This window comes from Cryptotermes secundus, unplaced genomic scaffold (assembly GCF_002891405.2).
Source record: "Cryptotermes secundus unplaced genomic scaffold, Csec_1.0 scaffold40, whole genome shotgun sequence".
Taxonomy (NCBI): Eukaryota; Metazoa; Arthropoda; class Insecta; order Blattodea; family Kalotermitidae; genus Cryptotermes; species Cryptotermes secundus.
In genome coordinates, this window is record NW_019730583.1 from 16238 (window position 1) to 27026 (window position 10789).

General features: G+C 38.3%; 1 protein-coding gene across 1 annotated transcript; it reads right to left on the reverse strand.

Moving 5' to 3' along the window:
- Positions 1-1169: 1169 nt before the first annotated feature.
- On the reverse strand, positions 1170-8956 carry LOC111866327 (ubiquitin-related modifier 1). Its single transcript, XM_023855168.1, has 5 exons — positions 8874-8956; positions 8620-8690; positions 7081-7162; positions 2495-2543; positions 1170-1678 (listed from the first exon to the last, which is right to left on the reverse strand). The coding sequence occupies exons 1-5, from the start codon at positions 8951-8953 to the stop codon at positions 1610-1612; spliced, it is 351 nt and encodes a 116-aa protein (XP_023710936.1). The 5' UTR covers positions 8954-8956; the 3' UTR covers positions 1170-1609.
- Between the last annotated feature and the right edge of the window lie 1833 nt (positions 8957-10789).

Sequence of the window (10789 nt, forward strand, 5' to 3'; positions counted from 1 at the left end):
AAGCAGCCCAAATTCCGGTGCATATGTTCTAACATGCAAAGGGGAACTTCAGAAAACGGTTGCATCAGTTTATAGAGAGCGGTGGCCACCACAAGATATTTTGTTTAAAACTACATGATTTAAAACTTTAAAGTATGTTCTTTCATCAGCTAAACATAAATTTTGTCTATCAGCAATAATTTTTCCTTTATTCGCCTTCAAAAAAACGAAGTTTCTGCGCCCCACCCTGTAGTTTGCAAATAAGTATTGATGTTCCCTCTGAAGATGATCTGTAAGGATTGAAACATGTAAGGGTGCTAATTTTAAAGCAGTAAAACTTAAATAGTCACACTGGATGGAGTTGTTTTGTCTTTTTAATACACAGTTTCACAAAATTGTTTCCTGAACATTATGGATGGAATTTTATACTTTCAATAAAGGTTTGATAGAAAACTGAAATTGAATATGACAGGTTAAATGACATGTCTTGCACACAAAACACCTAAAGAAACACAAAACTTAATATTCTCAATTACAAGTAATGACATAACTAGTCTCACGGCGTCCTTCCATAGTGACCAAAAAATTCAATATACTTTCTGGTTTTGTTGATTATAACATTTTTTGGATGTGTAACAGAAATGTGGTAGGAAATTACAGTTCTGGATTTCAAAGGAAGCTACTATTCTGTTACTGATGAAGTTTACAGTGCAAGGAAGTACCTGCTCTTCCCCTACATCAGACTTATTTAAGGTTCCAATTCCTTCCTTACTCTCAGACAAATTCAGCATCGGTATTTTCAGATTGAAATGCATCTTAGGCATCTGCAAGGATCACGATTTCATTTTTAGATGAGTCTGAAATCAGAATTTGGAAACATTTCAAGAAATGAGATGAGAACTAGAAGTTTCCCTCCTAGACCAATTATATCATCATAATCACAATTTATAACATAGTCACTTTTCACATTGCACTAAAGTGTACTACTTATGTCCTTTTATATCAGAACCTTTCTCAATGAAAATTTGTCATAAAAAAGGTAAAGTTGTTAAAGTTGTCCCTGTGCTTAATTAATTAGCGCCAGACCTTGAAGATGTTTGGGGAGTAAGGAATAGCCCCCCCCCCCATTTTTGACCTCGACACTAGATGGAGGTCACTGTTCAGCTTCATGCCTCTGCCACTTTACCCCTGGTACCCATTGTACAGGAGGCTGGGTAGACCCTGGAGCTGGGTTGGACATTGTGGAGTAGAGAAAAATCTCTTACCTCTGCTGGGAACCAAACCCGGAAGTCCAGCCCATAGTCTGTCACTATACTGAGTTATCCAAGCTCCCTAAAGTTGTCATAAATCACTGTATTAAAAAAAAATCAAATTCAGGGCCTTGTCCTCTACACCATGTCCAGAAGGAATGCTAGCTGATTTGTGTTGGTTTGCCAACCATTATGATTCTGATGGCCCAGGCAATTTCTGTGCTACTGTGCAAAACCAAAATCCTGAGACTGAAAAAATATAGCCAGCAAACAGGAGTCACACAAACAGGATGGAAGCTCCAGCAGTCACAGTGTAATGAAGTAATCAGTCAGTTGACACTTTTCTTTTGACATGAACATTTCATAAGAAACATCAGGATCTAGCCCCCATGCAGAGTGGAGATAAACAGAATATTGTCCTTTTCCTTCAGCTGATAATTCAAGTGACCCTGCAAATAAAAATATAAAACAATGACTGGAAATACCAGCATAATCCACACAACAATCTGACAACAAACTACAGTACTGATATGTTCCTTCAAATTACATTCACTAACAGTAACACACCCCCAATCTACATTAAACATATAACACATATAGAGACCTTTGAAAGACTGTGAGAAGCAGTTGTGTATGAAGGATCCTGTTGGCCTATATGAAAGCATGTTTAAAAAATATGCAACCTTTACTGTCATCATGCTGCCTAAAATGAAAAACATATCTGACATTATGTGAACTGATGAACAGCTGTGAAATTTTGGAGAACAGAAGTACTCCGTATGACGGGACTGTGCCGTATTCTACAAGTGTTCATTATGCTCCAAAAGATGAAAATCAAATGTTCCATTCCACTGTCCATAATCAGTAATAGTAGTATGCAAAGTTAAATACTGTCATGTGTTAGTAACCGGACAGAGGTATTGCTTGGCAGTTGGTTTACTAAACACTTATAAAACATAACTACATGTAATTATAACAATTTCATCTTTGTCTTCCTGACGGAGTCCTCTATGGTAATGGCCCACTTCTGCCATCCCCACGTTATTTAATTTAATTTAAATTCACTTATGCTGACATATTAACTTGTCTCTACAAATCCTTCATAAAATAAAAAATGGTCATAACACAAAACATGGTGGTTATGTTTCAAAAAAGAACCAAATTGTGGGTCAAGCTCCTATTCATATACCTTTTTCAGAGACAAATTCCAAGAATACAGATTACATATTGGGTTTTTATGTGAGCACAGCAAATTCAATACTTACAAGAAGTTCCCAATCTGCATCATTCACTAACACCAGGATGCCGGGCCTCCTGCAAACAGAATCATATTCCCACTGTTCCATACTGCTTCCAATGACCATAATTTAACTAACAAATAAGAGAAGATTTCTTTTATTTACAGGTCACAATGCTCAAACCAACTCCATGGAGAAAAGTCCTTCTTGAGACAATCAACTTAGCTACAAAAGAAATCCCCAACTTTTAAATAACATGAAGATTTATTACCGTGTTCACAAGAGCCCATAAAGTCCAATGGAGTGTAACATTTCATAATACACTTGTTCTTTTTATGGTCTAGAGTTGTCAGTGCCCATGCTGGAGTAATACCCCCCCCCCCTCAATCACCTAATAGCAGTTCTTTATTAATTATATTTGCAGCCACCCTGCACATCTGGAGAATGTCTCCACCATCCACAGTCTAAGAACCCATCATGCTGTGGTGGCAAGAGACAAACTTACAATGGTGTTCTGACTGAAGTGCTATTACTTAAGTCCCAGAAATCACAAGCTCAACTTCACTACTCATGTGCCAGATCAATCCATTCACAACTTCACAACCATCTCTCTAATACTACTATTAAAATTATCCTCGCATCTCCTCTTTTGTTTGCCAAGAGGCTGGTTTTCATGTGAATTCTCAATAAAATGATATTGTTTTTATTATCTGAGTTGCCTACCCTGCCCAAATAACTAGCCTGATTTGACTACACTAACAATGCTACATGAGCCATTCGAAACACCTATTTTTTTAAGATCTGTATTAAAGTACAGGGTATGCACACAGTTGTGTTGCAACTTTCAGGCATATACAAAATTCAATGGCATATATTACAGAAGATCAATGAAAAACTGAACTTCATTTGGGATCAATATTTCTGACTTGTGAGACGAGAAATATCTGGAGCATACAATTCCAGTGACAGTGCTTAAAAGAAAACGGATTTCTGATCAGATCCTGAGCCAATGAACTGAAGGAAGAAGTCGACCAATTGCTTAACATCGTTCACCAGATCTGACACTCTTGTCACTCCTAGCAGCCAAAGAAAAGGCGTTCCATGCATATTTGCCAAGAAATGTAAATGATCTCAAGAAAAAGGTTGACTCCACTCCTAACATGTTATATAATGTGTGCAAAGAGAGAGAACATGAATGGAGTGTTTGCTGGATCACAGCTGGCAGCCATGTTGCAACCGTGTTGTAGCCACAAAAAGTAATTCAGTTACGTATACTAACAACAATACACAAATATGCTCATCACACACATAACCTTGTATACAATTACTGTATCTTTAATAAAAAACAATCTTTTTATCATTACTAGCTAAATGTTGTGAACTTAATGCTCATCATCAGGTCACTTCAGTTCAGTCATTAAAATAAAACTGTGCACAATCTTGCAACCTATGCAGCTGATCAATGCCAGTAGCAGTACCACCTGCTCACAACCAAAATGATGAGACTGCAAATTAATAACAGAAACACAGACAAAACATGAAATGATGAAGCAACACACAATCTTAACTACGACTGTAAGTCACAAAGACACTGAAACATTAGCGCATATAGTTACAGTTCATTGATACACCACAATAATCACAAGGTGTTTGGAGCAGCCAATAAGTGAGTTATTATGTGGAATGTGAGAACAGGCAAACAGGCCTCAGAACTAATTCCTTACATGTGTATCAGATACTACAACACTGACTTGAGCAAATGATATACAGGGGACGGAGAAAAATATGGAAACATCCAACAAAAAACACATTACCATGACTAATATGGTGTAGGACAACCTATGGCTTGCAGAAATGCTTGCAGTCTCCTTGGAATGGATAAATAGAGGTCCTGTATGATTTGCAAGAGAATATTGTACCATTCTTCTTGCAAAAAATTGGCAAGTTCTGTTAACGATGATGGAGGTGGATAGCATGTGCGCAGACTGCTCTCCAAAACAGAACATAAAGGCTCAATAATAGTGATATCTGGCGAATGTGGGGGCCATGGCAGATGTGACACTTCATCTTTGTGCTCAGAAAACCAGTCGTGGACAACGTGAGCTGTGTGAACACGGGCATTGTCTTCTTGGTAAATGGCATCACCATTGGGGAACAAAGTTTGCACGATGGGAAGGGTGTGGCTGCCCAAAATGGTCACACAGTCGTTGGCAGTGACGTGACCTTGCAGGGTAATGATGGGTCTGACAGAATACCATGATATGGCTGCCCATACCATGATCAAACCCCCGCCATGTTTCACTCTAGGCAGCAAACAATCTGGATCGTAAGCCTGGGATGGCATTCTCCAGATGTAAACTCGGCCAGAAGTCGGAAACAGCGTGATGGTGGACTCATCCGACTAAATGACCGTCTTCCATTGTGCCATAGCCCAGGTTTTGACTTCAGCACCACACTCTCCTCTTAGTAGCAGTTTGATCACTGATGAGTGGCTTTGGAATTGCAGTTCGTCCAGAAATACCCTGCTTGTGGAGTTCCCTTCGTACTGTTTGGTGCTGACAGGGTTTGTGAGCGTGACATTCAGTTCAGCAGTCACTTCTGCAGCTGTAGTCTTATTTTTCGTCACAATCCTACGCAATGTTCGTCTGTCTTGATCACTCAACACACATTTCCATCCGTGCTGCTGTTTATTGGATGTGTTTCTTCCAGTCCTCCCCTATGCGGTCATAATCTTGGATACTGTGCCTCATGAAACACCAGAAACCTCGGCTACCTTGATTATGGAAGCACCCACCATACGGGCCCCAACAATATGCCCACGTTCGAATTCTGTTAGCTCTGACATGATGCCGGCTGTGCTTTACTCCCCTTACTTACTTACTTACTTATGGAGCTGAGCCCTTCTGGAGGAGCCACCAATTCTGCAGCTACTCAAGAATTTCCCAACATTTTATGGAATCCGAAGGTTCATACCATGTTCACAAGAACCCTCCATTGGTCCCTATCCTGAGCCAGATCCATCCAATCCTATCTCTCCAAGATCCATTCTAATATTGTCCACCCACCTACGCCTTGGTCTTTTTCCTTCTGGCTTTCCCACCAATATCCTACACGCATTCCTCGTCTCCCCCATTGTGCTTTACTCCCCAGGAACATTATTTAATTCATTTCTGGTACTCATTTCTGTTAGAGGCTGAGTCGATCCCAGGGCCATAGTGCGGCTGGAAGGATTAGGTCAATTGAAAAAATCCAAAGACCTCATCAGGAGTTAAACCCGTGACCTTCCGGCTTGTACTATAGCACCTCAACCAACTATGCTACCATGTAAGGCTGACAACCTTACCACCATCTTTGAGCCGACTGTCTAGGTAATATGGGACCCTCAATGTCTCACAACCCTATGAGCTTTCACGGCCTGGTACGGGGAGAGCTTTACTTTACTGACATGATGCACTAAAACCTGCATAGAACACTGTCTCAACAACAAATAAAGCTTGCAACGTATTGTGCAGGTTGTACAGGTAGCGGTATTGGGAAGATACGATGGTGTCACCCACAAATGTCGCTAAAATAAACACTTCAATTCAGTAATGCATTTCAAAAGGTGTTCCCATATTTTTGTCCATCCCTTGTATTTCAAAATAATTCTATAACAATTTTGTAATATTTTTATATACAAGTTTTTAAATTTAAGTCAATATGAAACTAACACATCTGCCAATATTTTAAAACATAAACCATGACAGCTGTTTCATTTAAATGAATGTGTTATAGCAGCCTGATGACAACCTTTAAGACTGAACAATGTAGTTAGTAGTGACAAAGGCTGCGCCATAGCTCAAGTGGTTAGTCACTGACTTCCCTCCGCAGTGGCCCAGGTTCAATCCCGGGTCTGGTCAAGTGGGATTTGTGGTGGACAAAGTTGCGCTGGGGCAGGTTTTCTCCAAGTACTTCGGTTTCCCCTGCCAATCTTCATTCCACCAATTGCTCCACAATCACCCTCACCTATCATCTGAGGCTGGTACAACAGGCCAGAAGTGATTGCAGGACAAGGAACTTAGTCCCACCCCACTAGCAATAAAATAAACAGTAGTGACAAAAAGTAAAGTAAAGTAAAGTAAAGTTATCCTTGTAACAGGCCATGAAGGCCCATAGGGTTGTGAGATGTTAAGGGTTCCACATTATCTAGACAATTGGCTCAAAGATGGCGGTGAGGTAGTGACAAAAAGACTTTACATAATTAATAATAAAGTAACTGTATACAAGGATGTGTGTGGTAGTGCATATATGTACTTCTATTGAAATGCAACATGATGTTCAGCTGCAATATCTTATATACTAATGCAGTCAGTCATGTAGGGCTACTTTTCTATCATCTATATTTATGGTTTACATAAAAGAAAATTAGTAAATTTATACAAATGTATACAGTTAGTACTCTTTAGTGTCTTTGAAAATTTTAATTCTTAAAAATCCTGTATTTCACATCTACATTTTGAAAACTGTAAACACTGTGAAATTATTTTTTTATTCCTCAATTAAGGCAAACACTTTTCAAGCCTGACTCCTATTGCTATAATAAGTCATACCATTCCAGTAGACAAATTACTCACACTGTATCATCCTGAAGGAAGAGTTCTGGTCGTTCCTTCAGTAAATTAGCTTTAATCCATGTAAGTAAAGCCTTTATTGTCCCTGAATAAAAAAGAAGTACCAAATGTAACTTGACACAAACTATTTCATGGTAACTGCTTACATAGCCACAACTGGATTGCATCAGGAATGCTATCTGGTTACTGCCCATTTGCTAAGTAGCTTAATGATAGTTTCTACCTTAAAGCCTACTGCTCTGGCTTTGGAAAGAATTTTCTACCCAACACATTAATAACATCATCATTCCCACCTGTGATATTCAACATTACATAAGCAAAATTACTGTGTCATTAAGTGTGCTTTCTGTTTACTTTAGATTCCTTTTACACCAACTGTTTAAATTTTCTTTACTTTCCATTAATATTCCTGTATTTTGTATTTATGTACACATGTTCCTCACCAAGTCAACACAGTTGCAGTACTTCCTGTTGTAAGCATAACTTCATAGCACTGACTGAATGTATCTGTATATTGATACAAACCACACTTGTGTTTGTAACAAACTTTTATTTACACCATGGGTCTCCAAACTTTTCAAAATACGGGCCACATTAGGCAATTCAGTACTTTCAATGGGCCGGATAAAATGAGAAATTAATGACTCTAGGAAACGTTCCGGAAAAATCCTTTGTCGGCTGGGAGGGGTAACCGATTGCCGTACCACACCAGCTGTCGTAGAATGGACTAAAGTTCCGGTAGCCTTATCAACATTCCTCGCTACCAATTCTCATAAGGCATAAGTAGCCTTTAATACAAAAATGGTAATAAGTACGACACCGGCGATGATGATGATGATCTGTTACAATTACACTGCACCATTGCAAGAAGTCTTGTGCATAAGGCGGCGAGTAACAAACTGCTCGCGCTACTTACATTGCCACAAAGTGACACTGCCGATCGAGGCCGAACAATTACGAAGAAATACCGCGCAGTATACGGTCCAGAACTAGTAAAATTGTGAATAATATTAATATTAACATAATATGGAATATCAATATATTTTAAACACAATCTTAATTAATGAATTTGAAATCTATGAACAAGTATTTATTTTACCAGTACTCATTGGAAAATTAGTTCAATTGGCGCATTTCTACACAATTCTTTTGCAGGCCGTAGTTTGGAGACCCTTGATTTACACCATAGCAAGCAAGAATGAACAAAGTTTGTTTTACGCTTAGATAATTACCAGTTCCTTTACGTCAAAGGAATCACACTGCAGTTTCTATCAATTCTTAGCACTCCTTTTTCACCCTTAACATTTTGCCCATTACATTCATTGACAGTGTCTAAGACTTTCTGCCTACTTGTTTATTCCCCTCCAGCCCCTTGTCACCAGCAGTGTGACATAGTTATAACTACCAACATTCCTATACACAGAATATCTCAGAGGACTGGAGGAGAAGTGTAGCAGCTAAAGTTAGATGTGGGGGAGGCTGATCCATATGACTTCTAACCTAAAATTCACCAACATCCAAGGTCCAGAATTCACAACTTACATGGTTCCTTAGAATCTGGAAGGGTGACATCGTGCTTCTTCACTTTATTAAACAGCAATTCAGCACCTCCACTATAAAAGAATATATACGTCGACAATTAAAAAAATAAATCCTGACGTGCATGGTACAGCAGTCTTATATTTAAACACAAATATGAACCATGTCACTAAAGGTCAGCCACGAATTCACATAAGTTAAGTGAAACGGATTATCAGCATGATGTCAATAAAAATTACAAATAAACATTAACTTACCCAAACTCCAAAATCACGTGTAACGAACCTGTCGACATTTTCAAACTGGCATGACACCGCAGAGGACTCTTACACCTCATACACTACCGCATACCATGGATAATACCGATATATGAACTTATTGTGCTGTCATCTATTGGTTGGGGACGTAGCAGTATCTCAGTCGGTAATATGGTTAACTAACAATTCCTTAGCTGACCTTACCAAAGTTGGGTTGACAAAAAATCAACTTGATGAAAAGAGTTGAAGAGACAACCACTTGTTGAACTGTTCTATAATATTTATTATAGCTGCAGTAGTAGCAGTAGTAGTAGTAGTAGTAGTAGTAGCAGCAGAACAAAAAATTGTAGTAGTTGTAGAGTAGTAATAGTAGTACAATAGGAGTAAATAGTGCGAGCAGTGTACCAAGCCATATTACTTTTGAAAATATGTAACTGGACATTACAGGGAGTGAAAATGATGAAATAACTGATTAAATGTTGTTGAAATGCCAATAATCAATCACAGAATGGGAAATTAGCACTTGGATGGAGAAATGATTCATTGCTGAGGACACATCAGTTTTCCTAATGGCCAAGATGGTTAGCGGGTTGCAATTCCAAATTGATTAATACTTTTGAAGTAATATTTATCATCAGAAGCTAAATGTGATGACCCAGAACATATTTACAGCAAAATTTTGGGTCCTTGTAGGCAGAGGACACGCATGTTCCAAAGCCTCCTAGCACCATAGTATCTATGGCCCTGGTTAGCATTATTGTTTGACAACATCCGTATCTTGTCAAACATGCTGCCAGACTATGGTCAACAGCACAACCAGTGGCAACTATTCAGTAACGTAACCCAGTAGCTCATCCATGTGACAAATGTGAGCAACATACTGCACAAACAGCCTTTCCCCACTGATGTGGAGTAAGCATCCAGTGTCTCTTAAATAAATAAATAAAACAACAACAACAAAAAACAGACATCTGTGTAACAATTCATGCTGATGTTACTAGGTCAATGTCATTCTTTTGGTGGGAGAGTGACAGTAATGTATCTATTATTCAGCAGCAATGGCTACTGTTGCATCTTGTGGTAACATACATTTTTTGTGTAATGGTGTTGTAGACTGTGCCTCACTTTCCAGAATTAGTTCCTTTGGGACATTTTCCATCAACTTTTGTATTAATATTAGGCTATAACTTTTTTGTAGGAACAAAATTCCATGGACTACACATAACCATTTGAACAAGATCCTTACAGTGTCATATTACATCATTTTACTCTTCAGAAATAAACAATGAGGTGTAGTACACCTTTCAATTAAATCTGGCATGCGGGTAATAAATTACTCAACATTTCCATTTAAGAATTATTTGCAAACATTGACAATTATTGCTATTGTAATCATGGCTGGGTTTCCAGAAGTATTTGAAAGTTTATAAGGGCTAATTTTTTGTGCATTGATATATAAAAACATGGCAGGAGAGAGAAATAAACACCCAGTTACATTAAAAAACACAGATCTTGAAAGAATTTTAGACTTTCATTTCAGCTGTCTTCAAAGTAAAATGATGTTTCTGTGGAGTTAGATTTGGTTACATGATAATTTGCTAACCACAGCAACTTGGTAAATCATAAATGCATACACTCATATATAATGTGTGTTGACATTTTTGTGTATTTAATAATGTCAAGTACTCGGATTTCAAGTAAAATCCTCTTACAGAAACCATTAACTATCTTGTAATCTATCAGCCTATATCTTCCCTCATCTGGGACAAAGCACAACAACAGTGACTGCCAGCTAGCTGTGATGGCAGCATTTGGATGAACAGGGAATCTAAAATGGTTTGGAAACGTGAAAAAGTGATATAACACAGGCTTCCAACAAGAAAAATAAAACGTAGCAATGTGGTTGATAGGAAAAT

What these genes read in the sequence shown, in the direction of transcription:
- LOC111866327 (XM_023855168.1), bottom strand. Translation starts at nt 8,953, where the DNA reads ATGAGGTGTAAGAGTCCTCTGCGGTGTCATGCCAGTTTGAAAATGTCG. An exon ending in CACGTGATTTTGGAGTTTGG is followed by an intron (nt 8,691 to 8,873) that starts GTAAGTTAATGT and finishes ATTCTTTTATAG; the next exon opens with TGGAGGTGCTGAATTGCTGT. An exon ending in TTCCTTCAGGATGATACAGT is followed by an intron (nt 2,544 to 7,080) that starts GTGAGTAATTTG and finishes TTCTGTTTGCAG; the next exon opens with GAGGCCCGGCATCCTGGTGT.